The following is a 21,719-nucleotide window of genomic DNA, read 5'->3' as shown; positions in this document are numbered from 1 at the left end:
ATTTATCGGCTGAGCTCTCACTCTGCTCGCTTGTTCATTCGCATCTGGACAACACTCCCTCAGTTTTAGTCATTTTCTGTATATACTTATATCTCATCATTCATAAATCAAGGCTTCTCAAAAATTGGGCAACAGGGAAAAAAGATGCTTCAATAAAAAACAAATTAAAAGTGTGTAAATTTATCTCTGTCCCACTCTAAGAAAAAATGGTATCTTTGATTCAAATTAAATCCCTATTCACAACAGATGAGGCTGGCTGCTAAAAGGGTCTCGCTTCACTGTGGAAATGATATGTGTAAACTATGTAATGCGAATGTTTCAGCCAAGCTGTGTTTAATTTTGTATCCTGACGAAGCGCATGAGAAACCTGCCTCTCCTTAGCTGTCTCGTTGAATCATATGGATATAATTTCATCCATTTACGTTTTTGTGCTCTTTGCTGTGGTTGCCACAGGGCATTTGGAAGCAGGCAGATTAAATGCACATGTTCCTCCCATCCGCAGCCGGGGCACTCAGCTCCGCAGCCTCCCCTCCGAACAGATCCTGAAGTGTTGGTGGTTTTCCTTATTGGTCAGAGCAGAGAAAGGCACCTTGTGATAAACTAACTTATTCCAACTCAAAGCCTTTTTTATATACTCATGAAGTTAGAGAGGCTGCTTTTGAGCATTGGCACTTTATTACATGTGTTTCCTTTTGCCACCAAAACTCTGCCCTTCATCGTGTCTGTCAGGCTTGGCAGTGAAGGAGCCTGGATGTATTAAGTCAAACTAATCACAGCGGAAAACCAGTAGAGGCTGTAAAGCACCGAGGACCTTTTTTTTTCTTTTATGGGGGGCCTCTCAACATGAGTAATAGTGAATTTCATGCTAGTTAGCAGCCAAACAGTTGAATCTCACCTCATCATCATTAGTCAGAGGCCTGATCTACCGTTATCCTGTAGGGACGTAATATAGGCCGTACATCAGAGGTGGACAGAGCCACTGTGATGTCACCTGGTGGGTTTTGGACTGGCCTGTTGAAGCCAGGAGTTTGCATTGTTGCAGGTGCCATCTTGATGCCAGCAGTGACCATATTTGGACAAAAGGGTGGGGCTTGGGAGTGTGAGATGTGATGGGTGAGCTAATGCTTGCTTAGTAAGACAGTAAAACGGTAACCTTCATCACATACTTGTCTAATGAAATAATTTTTTGATGGTCTTATTACTGTAACCACAACAGTGTTGGGAGTAATGCATTACTTTTTGCCGTAACGCAGTAGTGTAAGGCATTACTAACCAGTTTTTAGTAATATTTTACTCAGTACATGTTCGATAGGGCTTATGTTACAACACACTTTTCGCCCATAATTTGGTTGCTCAAATGAAAAACAAAAATACCGTAAGACCGTGATATGTTAAGGAACCAAAAATATGTCAGGAAAGTTCTATTTCCTTTTGGTGTTCAACCAATGGATGAAGACGGCAGAAGACAGTATTGGCCACATGGACGTATGCTCATTACTAACCCTAACCCTGCTTTACAGAAGCTAGTTAGCATGTGACCAGCAATGACAAGGTAAGCTAATGTTTCTATGACTAGACAGAATTCTTTATCGATTGCGGATTGAACTACTGGTGTCCTCGGTGCTGTGCCCCCTGTTAAATGTAAAATATTTTAGAAATGCAAGTGTTCCTGCTGGGATTCGAACATTGTAGACCGTAGTGTTACTTACTGAGCTATACGTCGACGTGGCTCAAGGCTCTTCTATCTCTTGTATTTGGGGTGGGGGGGGTGGGGGGTCTACACCCCATTCATGAGGACTTTGTATGTAAAGTAATACAGGAGTCATGTAATGTATTACAATTCTGAGACAGTAGTATTGTAAGGTAAGGAATTACTTTTAAATAACAGTAACAAGTAATCTGTAATGTATTACAGTTTGGAAGTAATTTGCACAACACTGAGCACAACTATGGAGTGATGATGCGATATTTTCCCAGACAGTTATTGGTCTGTGAAATTCTCATACTGCTGCTATCTTACTCACATCTGTGAGCCCCAGAAAAGCCATGTTCTGAGAAATCCTGGAGCAAATATAAGTCTAGTAGGTGATGATCTGTGTCTGTGGAGACGAATCTCCTTGGAAAATGCTTTCCTTCTCTCAGATTCTCTCCTTCACCATCTCTCCTCTTATTGAAGCTTTTAATCAGATTCCTGTCCTACATGTCAGCAGCCATATTTTTCTCCAACACCCATAACGGCTGGTTTGTTCCCATCATGTGCAGCTCCTGCAGGCTGCTAATGAGCCGCTGCATGTGAGGAGAGCCGTACACTACTGCCTTTTAGCCCTGACACTGTTTAGCCTTTTCGCTGCCAGTCAGGAGTCATTTCCCATGAAGGCCTCAGGCCGGGCCGCACCTCCACCAAGCTGCATGCTGGGCCCATAATCTGTCTGTTGTGATCAGATTCCTGTCCACCCTTTCAACCCACTCTTGCCCCCTTCAGCCATGTCAAGACCCCGCTGTCATCCCCAATGTTTACCGAGCTACTGACCCCCCCCTCCACTCAAGAGTGAGATGGTGTCAAACGGGGCTCAAATCCCTCCGTGGTGCTCTGCCTCTCCCTTCGTGTGGTGATCTGCCGGTTTACCTCCGATTTCAGAGAGGAAAACTAAACATGTTTAAAGCAATTAATGTGATTAGTGCTGTCTAAACTGTTTTCATAGATAATATCAAAGGTGAAATCAATCCTGTGTGGTGTCAGAAGCCACCAAAACTATCTGTTTATACCACTTTAACCTGTGTGTTGGTTACCCTCTAAATAGTTTTCCTATTTCAAGCAACCTCACATAAAGTACACAGGGAATACACTGGTACATGTCATTTTAACTTTAAATAGCACCTTTTAGTTTGTTGGTTCAGTAGGAAATTACACCTAGAGTTACAATGATTAATTGATGGACAGAAAAATACTAAACTTTCACTGGTTGCAGCTGCTCAAAGTTAAGGAACTGACACTTTTCTTTGTTATATCTAACAGTTTTCTAAATATTTTGGAGTTTGGATTGGTGGCATTTGACCTGTTGCTGGTATAGTGTTGGAAGGCCTTAGAGTCAGATGGAAAGTAGGCTTGGCTATAAGTTTAGAGAAATGTGATCACTGATTTTTTTCCTGTTTTCAGAGCCCTTAATATTATATTATTCTTCACACAATGGTTAAATACATCGCTATGGGAAATTATATTTTTTGTGGCTTTTTATAGCATTTTTTAGGATACGCTGCTTAATTGACAAATCTGCATAATAATGTCTAGACTCAATAATATTCTCAGTTCTACACTTTGAGTAACACCAGTAATACTAGATGACTGGCACTGCATGGCTCAAATATTTGAAACAGGTATACGTCTTTGATATTACCTGATCTCTCATGGACCTGTCATTTTAAGCAGATTTGGTGATTTAACATATCTTTGATGGCATAAAAAAAAAGAAAAGTCCAAAAAACATTCTGTTGATTTTATCACTTCATGATGTCTAATAAAATAAACTAATATGTCTCAGTCACTTTACACCAATACAGGAAAATAAGCATAAATAAAAGCACATGCAGACGTTCACACAAGAAAATGGAAAAAGTAGCACTACATGCTCCAAATACTCACACTGAACTCACTTGAAGATGTCATTTGAACCAGAAGATTGGCCGCTCTAAAATATCCTACTGTAACATAAAATTTTTCATGCAGGGTTCTGGGTAATGTCCATGGTTAGGGAGCACACTGGCTATTGGTTTCCCAGCAGGCAGGAAAACCTCATACTCAGCCGCCTGTGAGTCCAGATCCCAGAGTAATAACATGCTCTACACGATTAACACGCTTCCCTCCACGGACCCCTAACTAAAATTTAGCCTCAAATTTGTATTGCGGAAAAGAAAGCAATGAAAGAGTGATTATTCCCTTATACATAAATACACACGTTTGGCACATCAATAATAGGCGTGTTTGTTTTCCAAACTCAAACGCTCGGCGCCGTGTTTCAGCGGCCAGCATGGACCATGTCTGTCATGACTACTACGCCACTGTGGATGTTCCTCTGCTGAGATTTTTATTAAACTTTCCCACCCTCGCTGCTTCTCTCATTTCTATGCGAAACATTTGATTGGCATGACTCAAGAAAATTATATTTCCGCTGTATAACATTGTGTGACATTTTAAGATGTTTTCCATGACTGCATGCTAAACCCTGCACAGTTTGTGTGTGTGTGTGTGTGTGTGTGTGTGTACTGATGAAACCTGGGTGATATTTTTTCTCACACCACATTCCAGTCCTCTGCTTCATCATGGGTTTGTGTATTTCTCTGCAGTCGAGAGGTCACATTAAACATTTTTTATGCCTTTTCTTTATTATGTCTCATCTTCAGTCCAAACATAACTGATTAGATGCTGAGGTGGACGAAGTATTCAGAGCCTTTATAGCAGACGGTGAAAATACTCCACTTGGCATTCAAAAACTGTGTTAGCAGCAAAATGTACTAAAGTGGAGAAGTAGACTTTGTGCATTAAAATATTCCATTTCAGTGTTTTACTACTGTTTAATGTTTTTGGATTCATTTTACTGCCGTAGATACTATAGATTGACTTTATAAACTGATGGTTGTTTAACCCATAAAGACCACTGGTGACCAAAATCATCTACTGATTGACATATTTAATACCTGTTGAACCACTAATCCTAATACATGTAAATAATTAGTGTAAAATGCAGTTTTTCATCTTTTCATGGTCATCAGATATGACCCATTTGGATGTTAAGAGGCTCTGTAGTGAACATAGAAACACCGTCATCTTCTACAAAATCAATTCACCAGTAAAACCCATGGAATTGGATCAATGACAGTGAATTGACATACTTGTTTTATGTTCATTTAATGATATATTTTGCTGAACAAGTCAGTTTTTCTTCAGTTTTTTCTGTTTTGATATAATAACCTTTGAATTTACTCTGAGTTTTCATGAACATCTATATGATCTGTGAATTAAATATAGGAAAAGACATGATTTATTTACAGAGGATAATATTAAAATAAATGGTGATAAATCACTCAAGAAAGGTTAAATAGAGAAAACAAATTTGGGAACTGTCACAGAAGTAGCACTGGGTCTTTATGGGTTAATCTACAGTCATATGTTGCATTCTATAAAATCATCATGTGTTTATGCATTACTTTGGTCTGCAACTAAATTATTTTCACTGTTTGTTACCATTTAATCTGTCAATTATTACCTCAATACGTAGTTTAGTTGCAGGGTGTCCACAGATGCTTAAAAAGTCTTAAAAGGTCTTAAATGTGATTGTCCTAAATTAAGGCTTTAGTTATCCTTAAAATTGTTAATTGATCCTTAAATCAGGCACACAAAGGTCTTAAAAATTCCACAGACAAAATAAATGATATTTCTCCATTTGCTTTGGAAATTTTTGCAAAGAACTTGTCAAAAGTGTTTATTTTATCGTAACAGAGACAGGAATGAGTGGAGACACCAACAGTCATTTATGGCTGGAGGGGTTCAGGTTCAACTTCAGCAGCTTGAGTCTCAGTAGCTGAAACGTTAGTCATGGAGAAATGGAAATGTCCAGCTCAAAACAATAACTGTGAGGTCCTAAATTGGTCTTAAATTAGATTAAAAACGACTTGAAAAATGTCTCAAAAAGTCCTAAAATTGGCTTTCTCAAACCTGCAGATAACCCATGTTGTTTGGGGATAAAATATCAGAAAATAGAGGAAATGAATGTCTGGTGTCAACATGATTCCCAGATATCAAACAGATAATATTAATGATTACAGCTGCAGGAGCCTGAATCACAGAATAAAATGCACAGCTCCCCTCTGCTGCTCTCTCCTCTCAGTCCAAATGAATAACTTAATATAAAGATACATGACTTGATGTTATTTAATGCTGTTATAAAAAAGTGGAACCACTTTCCTTACCTTGTGCATTAAGACATGGAGTAGAGTCTGATTAGGTATTGATAACTACAGTCATCAATCTCATATCTGTCTAAAACATGTTTCTGAATAAAAACAAACCTGTGTTATGTTGTAAATTAAAGGATAATAGAGTAGATGTGGAAGTCTCTCAGAACACTCATGTTTCAATATGCTGAAAGGGAATTATGGATTTTTTTTGCCAAGGGATATTAAAAACTATCAAGAACTGCAGCTATCAAGAACAATTTATCAGTTATCAGCAAAGTTGGTGATGAATTTACTAGTTGACAACTAATCTATTAATCTTCTCCATCTTAACGGTCTATGTGTTAATTTTTGTTAGTGTCATATGAGAACCATGCCCTAACTTTGCATCAGTATATATTTTTTTGAAGAATGTCCTCATTCTATCAATGTACACTTAATCCTTTATTTTACCACAAACCATCATAATCAGCACATTTCAATGAAGAGGATGCAAAATGGAAATGTGAATCATAATTAAAGATGTCAGACAGATGTAGTAGAGTAAATCACACAAGCACTAATTTACTGATTTTAGTACAACACAGACATAATACACAAGTATTATACATAAGTTGAATAGAATAGAATAGAATAGAATAGAATAGAATAGAATAGAATAGAATAGAATAGAATAGAATAGAATAGCCTTTATTGTCATTGTGTGTACAAAGAAATTATATTGCAATGAATGAATTAATTTTCTGATGAGGTGCAGGACTTGTTATCTCCCACCATGTTTTTTTAAAGCAGTACATTTGAGTATATGTGCACAGTGTTGAACTATGTTGAAACTAAATTTGTTTTTGCAGTGGTTAGGTTATTTAGTTAAAAAAGCATCATTTTTTGTTTGCATTCCCTTCTCCACAGACTTCAGGAGGACCGGTGTGTTGTGTATCGTACCTAACTGGGCAGATTAAGACTCTCTGAAACAGACACACACACACAGATCAGACCAGTCACCGAACACGGCTCTACCATGACAGGCTTAGGTTTCGTCTATATTAAATGGAGGCTTGGTGAATAGAAGGCCCTGCCTGTGTTGCGGGAGTGAATGAAGGAGGCCACGGATGAGCATTGAGCCCAGATGAAGCTGAAGGCCCATTAGAAGAATGGTGTCAGTCTCTCCTTCGCCGTAACCCGACCTGTTGTCAGTCGGCTTCACTAAAGGTCACTGTACAATGGACAGTAGAGACCGCAGCACCGCTCTAACATTTAATGGATAAAGTTATATTTGAACTGAGGCGTCTCAGCTCTTTACAGGAAATTGGTTTTGGTTTGGACTTGAGGGTGGGGAAGTGTTGTGGTTAGTTCAGGAGTGTGTGACATTCAGAAAGAAGCTCTGCATTTAAAGGTTAGAGTATCCAATTGCATTTTGACAACACATTTATAGTCGGATGACTTGAATAAGTAGAGATAAATGTGCAAAAGAGACATAAATGATGTGAAGAAGCCCACAGTGGCTTGTATGGTTTTGTACAGAAAATAAATATTCATCATAAACAGAAGTATCAACATATTGTGAAATATTTTTGGAAGCTTTTTGTTTTTATACATATGTTCCTGTACTTGGATTTTGTATTATTTAATCATACCTTTTTTGTATCATTAATTTTTTTTATTTAAAAGCTATATTATTTTTTACCTGTCCGACAGGGACAATGTAATTGTGTTGCTTTGTCAGTAGGTTTGTCTGTCTGTCAGCATGATAATAGAAAGCATAATGTGCGCGCACTTGAAAACCCTCAGCCTGACTTATCAGGTGTACTACTGCCCCCAGTGGACTGACTTATTAGTGCATGGCAAAGTTTTTGGACGGATGGACGAACAGACAACCAACTGATGACAGTACCCTGCGACCAGTGTGGCCGAGGGTAAAAACTACTGCAGTTAAACAATGTTATGTGGACCTGCTTCAAAATGATTGTTCCATGCCCTGCCTTTGCACAAAATTCACAAACATTCTGTGTAGTTCAAATTCTGTGTAGTCAGAGGTTTAGATTTCAGGAGGTAATGAAGGGTATGCATGGGCATTTGTCTCCCCAATAAGTCGAGGAACTTTATTTTGTTTCACAAGGTCTCATTGTTAGATTTGATCAATATTTTACATGGATAAAATGTGTTGTTGACCTTCAGTCAGTTTCAATCATTGGAAAATCCTCCCAATTTGAGGATGTGCGAAATAGTTGGAGCATTCAGCTGTACTATAACTGAGCTTTTAAAGTCTAAGGTTTTATAGTGAATGTATGTTGTAAAGAAGTTACTTTGAAATGACAAATACATAGATAGATATTTGAGATCAATATAGAACACCTGTTATATTCTGTCTTGTTATACATTGTCACCTAGTGCCTAAGGTTTGCATTTCCTTTAACACAAAAGCAGAAATAAATAAATATTTACTATAAACTGACCAAAAAGAAGCATAAGTTGATGCATTAAAATGAAAGTGTTTGATTCTGAAAATCGGCTGGTGGAGGAACGTCAACATTTAGCCGGAATCTCCCAGAAGAAACAAACAGAATTTACACTAAAATCAAAATCAAGAGTTGAAAGGACAGTTAAAAAAAATAAACAACAAAAAAAACTTGGGTTCAGTTACAGGACATGAATCTGTTCAGCAGTTTCACAGCTTAATTACACTTGGTACAAAAGATTTCTTATAAATATTTTTTGTAGTTTTCTCTGATAGTAACACAAACCAGTGAACACAATAGCAGTACAGGACTCTAGATCCTTAATGCAGGTATCCACCCTTCTCCATTTTCACTGGATATGGAGGATGTTTATGTTGAGATAACATGTGAAAGTATGCATTTCTATTTCCTATGGTATATAGTTTTCATGTGATCAATTTTCAACACATTCTTTGACAATACACACATGCAGTTTAACAGCTTGACTTTACCCTTGTTTTAATGTGTCTCCTATTGTAGCTCTGTTGTCTTTGTGCTCCTCTCTCCATCTGTCATGTTCTCTTTTTACTCTTTTTACTCTTTTTGCTGTGTATACAGTTCATCCAGTCATGTATCCAAAGTCCTCAGATAGATCGCAGAAAACTGTACAGAGGCTGTGTGTAGTGATGTCAATGTGCTGCTGAATACCTTAATGCACGGGTGTCCAACATGTGGCCCGCAGGCCAAATCTGGCCCGCCAAAGGGTCCAATCCAGCCCGTGGGATGAATCTGTGAAATACATAAATTCCACTTAAGATGTTAACAATCATTGTAGTTCAGGTTCCACATTCAGCCCAATTTGACCTCAAGTCAGTAAAACACAGTCAGTATTACAGATCAGGAAAATACTATCATAATGATCTATAAATAATGACAACTCCAGAGTCTTCTTTAAGTGTAAAAAAGGAAAATTACATGAAAATATTTACATTTACAAACTATTCTGAAACTGACAAAATACGAACCCAAAGCATCTTAAGAGAAATAATGTTTTGTGTATTAGTAGATCGCTGTGATCTGTAAGTTTTAATTCACATGTGTAAATAATAAACTGAGACGTATTCTTAAGTTTATTTTTATTCATGTTATTCACATTTTTTGAGGGATATTTTGTAAATGTAAACATTTTCATAATGTAATTTTACTTTTTTTTCATCCTAAAACATAGAGCAATGTTTGGAGTTAACATTATTTAAAGGTTTTTATGTTATTATTTTACTGGTCCGGCCCACTTCAGGTCATATTGGGCTTAATGTGGCCCCCGAACTCAAATGAGTTTGACACCCCTGCCTTAGTGGATTTAATAATATGAGTCCCATTGCAGTATGCCGTCTATACTACTGTCTACCAACACACTCAGTGACTCTTTACGCAGCAGCACTCGTGGGGGGTCTCATCAGGGGCCGTCTCATCCACCAGTTGGCCGTATTTTCTGCTTAAGAGCAGGAGTGGATATGCGAGAAGCCTCATGAATCATTCACATGTTAACAAATCTGTGGTGTTCATTGGCTGAGTGGTTGGGATCAAATGGGCCAAGCTGGGTCGGATATGAGCTTGTTTACAGTCACTGTCACTTGTCAGTCTAACGTAGCATACACAGCAGAACACTTATCTCGCACTATGCATTACAGCCCATTTAGCGCTGCGCTACGGCACACTCCAGTTTCCCCCGCAATTTAGACCGGCCTCGAGGCAGGTGTACTTGCATGCTGTCTTTCAAGTGAACCTGGTTTTCAACAAAGGTCCCTGGATTGGGCTGAGTAATTTAAGAGCTACGGAAAAAATGTTCAAGATTATACCACCCATGTTCTTAAGCAGCATCTCTCACTTTTCCATGTCTGAATGTGTGGTGTAGAGTGAACTCCTCCAGCTGTGTGAGTGATCAAGGCTCTGAGGGAACGAGTGGGACGGTTCCTCTCTGACTCAGAGATGGACACGTATACAGAACCCACACTGTAGCAGAATCCATCAGCTTTACATGGACTGATTTCTGTTTTTTTTCTGTGTGTGTCTGTGCATGTGGGTGTTTGTTTATTTCCATGTGTGGTCCTGTGTGTACCTACCTGACTGTGGTGTCTGTGTGTGTCTGTGTGTGTGTGTCTTTGTGTACGTGTGTGTGTGATGCCCGTTCTCCTCCATAGTTCGAGGGCTGTAACAAAGCGTTTTCCCGTCTGGAGAATCTGAAGATCCACCTGAGGAGCCACACAGGAGAGAAGCCATACCTGTGCCAGCACCCCGGATGCCAGAAAGCTTTCAGCAACTCCAGCGACCGCGCCAAGCATCAGCGCACTCACCTGGACACGGTCAGCAGCTCAGCCTCACCTCCCAATGAGGAGATTAATGTTTGACCTGCTCCTCTCCAACACTTAGTCTGCAACACAGGGCTTTACATTATGGACTAGAAATATTAATGATAACGATTATGATAGACGTTATTTTGAACATAATTAGGAATACAATATAAAGCTGAACAAAAGGAAAAAGAAATTACAATTCAAACAGAACACTGAATACTGAAGGTAATAACCCAAAAAAAAAAAAAAAAGACACACAATGTACAACTATTTCATTGTCGTTCTTTAACAACACTTTATGTCTGAAATGGAGTAGGACGAAGCTGAACTTGTATTGTTCGACCTCAAATTTATACAACTCTACTAATCAGCTAATGCATACAGTCCATAATAACAAGTATGTTGGCATATTTTCAGAAACTAGAACGTACTTGATGCATAGTAGTGATTCGATAGTGATAGATATGCATAGTGATAAGATATGCAGAAGTAATAGCCTGAGTAATTTTAGCCTAATTAGTTTGAAAATGGAAAATTGTTAATTGATATTTTAATTCTAGATGCTGATTGGTCAGTGACAGTGTTCAACAGTCTCTTATCTCTGTGTAAAACTGTGCCCAACTTGGGCTCAGACCCAAAAATGGATCACTTTTTTTGTACTGGGTCACCATTTGGCAGAACAAAATACACTGTTGTTTATAAAGTAATAATTTTTTTTTTTTTTTCAGACGCATTCCTCTTTTTATTCCTATTTATCAGTAATAATTAGGTGCAATGATGACATAGTGAGTCCCAGTTATACATTATCAAGAAAAAAATCACATTGTCACTATCATTTTGTGATAAAAAATATTTTATTCCTGCTTTATGGACAACAGTGTATATAGCAGTAATATGATATGGAAATGTATTTTCTTTACTGAAACAGAAAAACAGCATTCTCTGGGAGAGTTTATATATGTTAACCTTAACAGAGGGGTGTGAAACTAATAGGAGAGGTCTCAGTTGTCAAGGACACAACAAGATAAAAAATAAAAAAAAATTCTACAAAAGATAAAAAGACAAAAGTAATTTACAAACGCTAGAACAAGAATGCAACACTATGCACCTGACATAAAAGATAAAAATTATGTAAAAGATGCAACAAGTTGAAAACAATGTAAAAACCACAACTAAAAAATTCAGAGACAGTGAAAAAGTAAATACAAATGTGTTTTGTGTCCCAATAAGACACATTCTTCTTTGGGTCTTGAACTAAAAGAGTTTGGGAATCACTGGTATAAAAAAATTGTTCTTAAATTATATGATGTTCCAGCTGTACAATGGAACAGAATTTAGATTTCTTCAGTAAATAGCCAAGTAATAAACAAGCCACTGGTCATTGTGCACTAAACCCTGACAGCATGGTGCATGAAGCTTCTTTAACTTCTATTAAATGTATTCATTTCATGAAAAAACACATTCAGTGATCACAGAGAATGATTCAGCTGTTGTTCATACATCAGGATGTGAGGGTCATTGACATTTATGTAAGGTTATTTGGTTAGAGACAGGGGAGCAGATTGGAAATGACTGAGAAGTTGTTGCTGGTGAACATGTGGTCTTTATGCGCTATAATTAATACTTTACAGTTAATTCATACTGGTTCAGCTGCCTGACAACAGAACAGAGCAGGTTTAGACTGAATGTGGCTCCATTAAAACACAGTATCTGGGGAATGAACAGAGGTGTACTGGCCAGTCTGTCTCACACTGAAGGAGTCAAAGATTAAAACTCACCTGTGACATTTGGGTTAGAGTTAGTGGGTTTGCTGTCTCTTTTACATTAGCTCTGGAGTTCTGGAAACAGCCTTTAGTCTTTCACTAAAAATGAGGTGGCATCCCAAGGAAAATTGTTGTGCACTACATCAGTCATACTGGTCTAGAGCTGGGATTCTCAACCTTAAGGTCATGATCCAAAATAGGTCTCCAACCTATAAAATAGATAAAAGATTTTTAGTTGCCACATGCTCATGGTATGCACAGTCAAATGGAAGAAAAAATACAATAATAATAATAATAATAATAATAATAATAATAATAATAATAATAATAATAATAATGATAATAATTATCATCATCAGCGTTATTATTATTATTATTATTATTATTATTATTATTATTATTATTATTATTATTATTATTATTATTATTATTAAATAGATAATAATAATGTAATATGTGAATTGATTTTCCATATTAAGGTAGAAGAAGAGTGTCTTTTGGGACTTCTCACAAAGCCTTGTAAATGTAAAGTAAACAAAATGTAAAGCAGACACCTCGGTGGTAAGACATGAGATGAACAAAAATACAGTAAGACATAAGTGACACAAAAGTTGACAGTGACCTAAAATGTGTCATTCATGATGTCATTTTGTAAATTTGCTTTTACATTTATTTTTTGGATCTTGAGGTGAATATGTTTGGGGACCAGTGTTCTGGAGAGGCATTAAATATTGTCCAGTGAAACCAGTATAAATGTATGAGAATATGTATATAAACTAGGCATCAGCAGAGTCACCACCAGTCCCAGTCTGCCTGATGGTCACTGCTACCAGATGTCAGTAAAAAGATCATTTGGTATTTAAGACAGGACTGTAGTCACATAAATATATATTATATATATATATATATTACGAGACTTACACTGTCGGGGGCTGACAGCAAAGGTATATCCCCAAAATTCCCCCAGTCCTCTGCTCCCCCAACCATTTGGAAAAAACACACCACCTGGAGTCAAAATATGACATCATGTAAACTCAAGGTAGTGGCAAGAAGAAAGAGAATTGTTAGACGATCTATATGAACTCAGTTTGAGCTACATCGACCTGATAGTGGCAGAATAACGGTCAGAGAGCCAATTTTTCCCACAAAACTCCACCTAGTGAATGAAAATCACACCATATGAACTCTGGATGGTAGACAGAAAATGGACATTTGTAAGATGATCAATATGAACCAAATTCTATTTTAATCAGCCTATTATTGCCTAATATATGTCCAAAAAACCGATTTTCAACTAAAGCACCCCCATTTGGATGACTTGGCGGTCAGGGTAAAACCATTATATCCCTGAAACCCGATTTCGGGGATATTATTATTGACTGAGAATGATAAAGTCCTGACCCATCCCTGGTCAATGTCCACCCTGTAACCCCATCTTTGCTTTTTTACAGCAACATTAAAAAATCTGCACTGGCGTCCAAGTCTCAGAGGTGATTTCCACGTCTTGACAGTGTCAGGCTTTAATTTGCCGTCAGTCAGAGAGCGCTGAGGTATTCTGCCTCTCTGTACGCTGGCAGTGACAGGCTGCAGATCATTAAATGATCAGTTCCATTAGGTCGAGTCAACGTTTGGGCCGTAACAGACTCAGGCTCAGACAGAGCTTCGCCTGTTTCTCTGACCTGTGGAAAGGGAAGGAAAGGTTGAGTCAGCCATCGCTGCCACTCGTCATGTCTCAGACCCACCAATACTTCACTTTATCACCGTCTTCACGCCAACACAGTTGTTTTGATCAAATTATGCAGTTTGGTGGAGTTGAGGTCATTTCCTCATGCTGTAGGATAGTTTCTTCTACATTTTAAGTATTTTTCCTTTTGTTTAATACAAGAACTTTGTAACTCAATATACTTACATGTAAAATTAATAATAAATGGCTAAATGAATCTGTTAGTCACAAAACCAGTAATGTGTTACCTTTGGATTTATGATAATCCATAAATACAATTAACCCTCCAGGGTCTATGATCATACCATCAGGATCAGATCACATTTAGACTGTCACTGTCAACTTCACCCAGAAGTGCACATTTGAAAATCATTTTCCAGTTTTTGTTTGGCATTGGTGTATTTTTGGGCCGAATATGTTAATGAAATAGGTGAGTGAAAAATTATCAGATCATATAGTTGAAGTTCTGCTGAAAAGAAAACACATGTGGTGTGGTATGTAAAGACAAAATCAGAAGTGTTCTAAAACAGCCAAAATATGCTCAGACCCCAAACGGTTAATCAATGAATTTATACAAACACAAACAAGCTAGAAGACAACCAGACAAAAAACAAATACACTTATTAAAAATGAATGATGTGTTATTGGATGTTATTTTTGAAGTTAGGATAAATACTTAAATTGACTGTCAAAACCATTATTTTAGATTATAGCCTAATACATCTACAGATTTATGTCCACTCTTAACAAACAAAATTTTAACAAACAATAAATGCAATGTTGGTGAATCACACGTTGTAAAATGTGTACCTAAGGTAGATTTTGCTTCTTCGTTTCATACATTCAGTCCATCAGTTTGTATTAAAATAACGTCTTAATAACGGAATAGCTTTAATTTGGGAAAAATTTTACCATAATATTTATTTTTGTCCGGTATGTTCCCCTTTACGGCCTTACTGGCCAGACACCAGCGCTTCTGGAACCTGAAATAGTAAATTATTCAGAGCTTGAACCTCTTGAATATGCACTTGTGTTACTCTACTAGTTAAGGGTTTTCTTCCACCACCCACTCTTTCCCTCTTTCCACAGTAGGACAAACGATACAGCTAATCTGGGACCCCGACGCTTATGGCTTCACATTAACACCCGGCTAAGGCTCTCGCCGTGACTGGCCCACTCACTGCTCTGCCAAAAACACTTGTGGGGAAAATCATTTTCAGGCTTTAATGATATTTATTCTACACAGAAGTCATTCTTGTTATTTTTTTGTTTTGTTTTGTTTTTTTTTTGCTCAAGGTCCTGCACGGTATTGGGTGCGTCGCTTGGCAAAACAAACATGGTGGAGATGAGTGGCACAGTGAGCGGCTTGAAATAACAATGGCTTATTTACAGAGAAGGTCTGGGCATGGAGGGAAAGCCAATAAAGATGCGTATCGTCTTACACTTTAATGGCTTAACTTATAGTCCTGAAGATGAAAAAAAAGTCAAGCTGTAAGGGAAAAATTCCTCAATCAGCGAGTTACATGCTATATTTGCTTGGTTAATGAGAGGAATGTGAAATGATGAGGAAACTGCATGACAGTGCAGTCCTTTTACAGATGTCACTTCTGTTACATTCATCTGCCGTCTCCCTCTTAGCGGTCCGTCTGTCAACACACACACTTAAATGCAGACTGACGACATGGGGCACCACCAGACCACTTGAATAACTATTTACTCTTAATTGTTCCACAGTATTCCAATTAAAACTTCCCAGAACAGTTATATGCAAAAAATAAATAAATAATAATAAAACCCAAACAACACAAGTGAAGCACAACCATATTCTGTATGTACAGGACATTAATCACAGTGTTTGCTGTTATCAGTGCCAAAAATAGGACTGTTATGACTACAGCGGGAGAAGAAAAGAGAGGGCAAATGAAACACAACACTCCCTCAACAGCTTTTAATACTGAATAACGTATAGTATATCTGTACATACAGATCCATATCATAAAAACTGGAGATAATTTGAGTAACAAAATACAAACTGAGTTGATCAACACACAGCCAGGTGAGAAAATATTGTAATCCCATGTTAACCACTTTACAAATATTATATATACAATGAGAGTATAATTAATAGTGCTACTGGTGTAAAAGCATTAAATTCACCTTTCACTGTAGGAGTTTAGTTTTCTACGAGCACTGGAGAAAGGATAGCACTGTTCATCATCATTCTGAAACAGAAGTAGTTTGTATTTGCATATTATATTTATTTGTAGTTTATTTGTAGTTATACTCACCGTGGACAACCCTGAGTGCAGTGATGGGACCTTTGAAAAATACTGTTGGGGAAAAGTTAATTTGATGGGACATTATCCATGGTATTATGGCTGAATTCCTATAAAAGAAAAAAAAAAAAAAAGAAATGATATATTTGTCAAAACTTGCAATTTTCATTGTATAGTTGTGGTTGGGAGGTTGTCGAGAGGGGCTCTGTAAAGACACACAGAAAGTGAACAGGGGATTTTCTGATTTTTATAGTACATCCTATGAGTCAGACTTTTATCTTCTACCCAGACAACAAATAAACACTAGACCTCAAGCAGCAACATTCTTGTAAATTTCTCTTTATTTTGTCTAATTTTTTTCTCTTAACAAAAAAATAATAGGAATTGACTCCAGATGCACCAAACATTTTTACCATCTAAATCTACGCCTACTCAGTTTTGCTCAGTGTTGAATTATACTTGATTGTAAATGGGATAGGCGTGGCAATTAGCATATGTGATACCAACAAAACATCCTAAAAGGCAGGTGTTGTACTGTGTGCAAACAGTTTCAGAGATGCCACCAAAAAGAGCACTAAGAAGAACTTAAGCATCAGCGAAATCAAAATTATTTTTAAATCAACTCGAACAAAGGAGACATGATCTTTCATAGTGCCAGTCCTGGTGTTTCAGGAACAGCAAAAACACACACATTTGATGCTGTGAATGTCAGCCGGGGGTTGCACAGTTACAGAGATTAAAAGAAAGTGGTTTGATGTAAAAAAAAAAAAAAAAACTAACAAAAAATCAAGTGGTGCCAGGCACAACAAACCCCCTCACAAGTATTTCGCCCATTATAAATAAAATGGAAGATTTAAAAAAAAGAAAAAAAAAAATTTGAACTTTGACCTACCTTTCCCAAAATGTAATGTCATCAGCTCTGGGTCACTGGCAATCTGTAAACCCCATTTGGTGTGAATTGAACCAATAGTTTTGCTGCTAAAGTGATAACAAACAAACGAACCAAACCAAAAACACTACCCCTCTCCTGCCCGTGGGGGGGGGGCAGGGTAAAAATCTCTGTCAGGTGCTCGATAGTTTAACAGGTAAAAGTACTTAAAAAAAAAGGGGTATTAACTAAGTCCTGTCAGATTCAGTAAAAAAAAAAAAAAAAAAAAAAAAAAAAAAAAAAAAAAAAATATATATATATATATATATATATATATATATATATATATATATATATATATATATATATATATGAGTGTAGGCTATAAACAATCACACCAATGCATATGGATGATGTCTTCAGGGTCTAAGTAAGTAAGTAAGTAATTTATTTGTCCATTTAACAAAACATGATATATACATACATACAGTTTGGATTTCTGTATTAAACACGGGCGAAAAGGTGTGGGCAGAAGCAACAGCATATTTTTATGCCTACCTTATTTACAAGAAGGAAAGTTGCAGAAACAAAACAAGATAACAAGATGGCACAGTTTTAAACAATAATGTAGATAAACAAATTATATAACGTAAGCAAAATCTTAGATTCATAACGATAATTGGCTTAGTTGATCCTGATATTTTATATTTATTGAATACCTTACTTTAAACATCATTTTAAATGTGGTGACTGATGTGCATGTTTTTAATTCTTTATTGAGGTGAGTGAAGCCTGTTTGCCTATTGCACTAAGAATTAAAAATGTTTTTCTTTTTTCCACTACCATAGTTTTTTATCCTTTCCAGGAAAATCTGAAAGGACTTACTGAATCCCTCCCCTCTTTATTGATTCATGGGCTATCAAGACAAAAACAACTGAGGGATAACGTGTTAAAGGGAAGAAATATTTATTTCCACTGTGCCCCAGAGCTGTCCTTTAGTTTGATTATTCATTTTTGGTTTTATTATTCCAGATCAAAAGGTATCCAGTCAGACGTTCCACTTAACAGCACCGCCTAATAAATCATAGAAATTCCTTTAAAGCATGAAATAAAACTGAATTTGATTGTATTATGTGTTTCTGTGTTACTAAAATTCCAAACATCCATTTCATGCATTGGGAAAATACTTCCTGGGCTGTGAGTTTTTTTTTGTTTTTTTTTTTATCTTGGTAATAATGAACTCAACCACTCATACAATAAGAAAATAAGAAAACTAGTGAAGTAATTAGTGAATCTCACAAATCTATGTTTTACTAACCAAATAAGAGAATGTGTAGGATACAAACAAAAATAAGAGAAAATGTGTTCGTTTGTGGTTTCTTGCATGAGGTGCAATGTCAGTATAAAGCAGCACTGATATAGATTAGGTACCAGTTCCTGTTTCAGGATATTCTGTCTCATTATCAATGGTTGAAAAATGTTTTTTCTAACTTCATCATTTCAGTTGTTGTGTTGATTTAGTCTTTATGTATTAGTATACTTAATAAAATCTAATTTTATATACGGGTAATTACTTTCTTTTTGATTATACATAGTAGGAGAAAAGATTTATTACTCAAATTGATCAATTGTGTTTTCTTTTCATCCTTTTCCTGCCTTTTCTCTTACTTCATTTTCTGTGCTTTTCTCAGCCAAGAGGTAGGACTTTTTCTTTATTTCAACAAATTTCAAACCTACTACATATTCATTCATTCACTCAAACCTGTTCTTGATTCTACTATGTTCTTCTCCCTGTTTTCTCTGTAACAGGGTTCATCTTACTCTGACATACATCTAAATGGATTTAACCTTTTCCTTTGATGATATGATGATAGTAAATGCTCTACTGTCTGCTTGTAGAAACCCTATGCATGCCAGATTCCCGGCTGCACCAAGCGCTACACAGATCCCAGCTCCCTACGCAAGCATGTGAAGATCCACTCAGCCAAAGAGCAACAGGTGCGTAGAAAGGTAAGAAGAGTGGAGGGAACAAGCTGTATATGAAGAAGCTAAGAGCATATTAGCTAAAAGGATCCAACTGTAGATCTGTTATGCTGAAGGGATGATAAATATGACCAGGTTTGTCTTGTGTTTTATTGCACAGTCAAGTCTATCCAGTGTTTACAGCTGCTTTAAAATTCAGACAAATTTGACATTTTTGTGTATGTGACAGCCTGTTTCACTTGGCCACCTGCAAATTAGGCCTCCAAAACATGAGGAAATTCTGCACTTGTTTAATATAGCCATGATAATATGAGCTGTGATACTTCAATCAAATTCAATCAATCAGTTGTTATTTATATAGCACCACATCAGAATAAAAGTTATCTGATGACTTTATACATTCAGAGTTGGTCTAAACCAGACTCTTAAGCCAATTCAAAGACACTCAACAGAATCCTCCAGGAGCAAACATTTGGTGACAGTGGAAGAAAAACTTCCTTTTAACAGCAGAAACCTGGAGCAGACCCCGACTCTGGAGGATGGATGTCTGACATGACCAGTTGGAGTTAAAGAGAGAGGATTGATGGAAGAGAGAGAGAGTGGGTGAGGGGGGAGAAGGGAAGAAATAGGGGGAGACACATGAAAGCACAGTAAACTGAACTGTAACTGTTAAAAACTAGAACTGCTGTTACTAATATAACTACCAGCAACTAGTACAAATACCCAAAACTGCTAACACTACTACTCCAAATACAAGTACTATTACTGGATTTAGTAGTACTGCATTTGTTAGTACCAACAACAGAAACCTCTACCATCCACGTAACTATATAATAAACACTATTGCAACTACTATATGAATAAATGAATGATAATCAATCAAATTTTCTTTATATAGAGCCAAATCATAACAAAAGTTCTCTCATGACACTTTACATATAGAGTCAGTGGAAGCCAGACTCTCAAGCCAATTTACAGAAACCAACAGAATCCTCCAGGAGAAAACACTTGTAAGTGGTGACAGTGGAAGGAAACACTTCCTTTTAACAGCAGAAACCTGGAGCAGACCCAGACTCCTGGAGGATGGACGTCTGCCTTGAACAGTTAGGGTTAAAGAGGGAGGGTAAAGGAGGAGAAAAAGAGAGAGACAGAGAGAGACTGGGTGAGAGAGGGAGAAGGGGGGGGGCACATGGATGCAATTGATGCACAGATAACGGAACTTGAACTGTCAAAAAGTAGATCAGCTGATGTCAGTATAATTACCAATAACCAGAACAAATGTCCGTAACTGTTAATACTACTACTACAAATACAAGTATTAACAGTGGATGTACTACTACTACTACTACTACTACAACAGTTAGAACAAATAATAGAAACCACTACTATCTATGTAACTATATAATAAACACTGTCACAACTATATGAATAAGTGAATGATGACAATGAAGGCAGGAGAGAAGAAGGACCACAGCAGCAGGTCCAGAACTGGTCCATGGAAAAGCTGTGATGATCCAGGGAAAACCTATGTACTGATGATACTTAACAGACTAAACTCACAGTCACCATCAAACTGACACCAGTTAATCTGGAGGTAGTTAACCCGTTCACTGCCCCTTCAGATATAGATTTATTTTATTAATCTCCAGGGGAAATTCAGTGTCCGATTATTCAGTCTATCTTCAGTTTAGTCTTATTTTTATTTTTTTGTGCTCATTGCGATTCAGGTAGTCTTTTGTCATGCATTTACTGCACATGCTTATTCTGCAATGACAATAAGCATGTGATTTATTGTTAGACACTAGTGTCAATGATGTCATGTGCTTTTGTACATGGAAACGTGAAGTTAGGAGTTATTAAGGTGGCATTTAACTCCCATAATGTAATTTTCAATTATTTTGTTAAAACAACTTAACATGGATATATGTCTAGAAAATAGATTTAACTCCCATAATGCCATGCTATCTCATCAAACTATATCTTTTGACACTGTTTTTATTCCTATTTACTCCTTGAGGCTAAAATTACATACTGTAAGTTTAAAAATTACTTTTAATGAAGGACATTGTTGCCCATATAGTTGGTATAATTTTATTTTCTGAGCCATTCTTGTTTTTATTCCTATTTCTACACATCAGTAATCAACTTTGAACAGATGTCATGATTACATACTGAGTCCCAGTTATACTTTATCAATTAAGAATAAATCATAATGTCACAATTATTTCATGAGAAGAGGTAAAAACATTTTATTCCAACTTTCTGGTCAAGAGTGTATGTACAGCAGGTTTAATGTGTTAGAGAACGATGAGGAACAACATGAAACAAAATGAACCAACCAGAAACTAACAGGGAACTTTGTGGCTCA

At 36.9% G+C, this 21,719-nt stretch overlaps 1 protein-coding gene across 2 annotated transcripts in view; it reads left to right on the top strand.

The window, feature by feature from the left end:
* glis1b (GLIS family zinc finger 1b) overlaps nt 1–21,719 on the top strand; it is a 114,038-nt gene that overhangs the window by 65,480 nt on the left and 26,839 nt on the right. For both annotated transcript variants that reach the window (XM_030132805.1, XM_030132804.1), the window contains exons 5-6: nt 10,586–10,747; nt 19,268–19,378. In XM_030132805.1, the coding sequence (XP_029988665.1) occupies nt 10,586–10,747; nt 19,268–19,378 (273 nt within the window). The remainder of the gene's footprint in view (nt 1–10,585; nt 10,748–19,267; nt 19,379–21,719) is intronic.

This window comes from Sphaeramia orbicularis, chromosome 4 (assembly GCF_902148855.1).
Source record: "Sphaeramia orbicularis chromosome 4, fSphaOr1.1, whole genome shotgun sequence".
Classification (NCBI taxonomy): domain Eukaryota; kingdom Metazoa; phylum Chordata; class Actinopteri; order Kurtiformes; family Apogonidae; genus Sphaeramia; species Sphaeramia orbicularis.
This window is presented reverse-complemented; position numbering and strand designations above follow the sequence as displayed.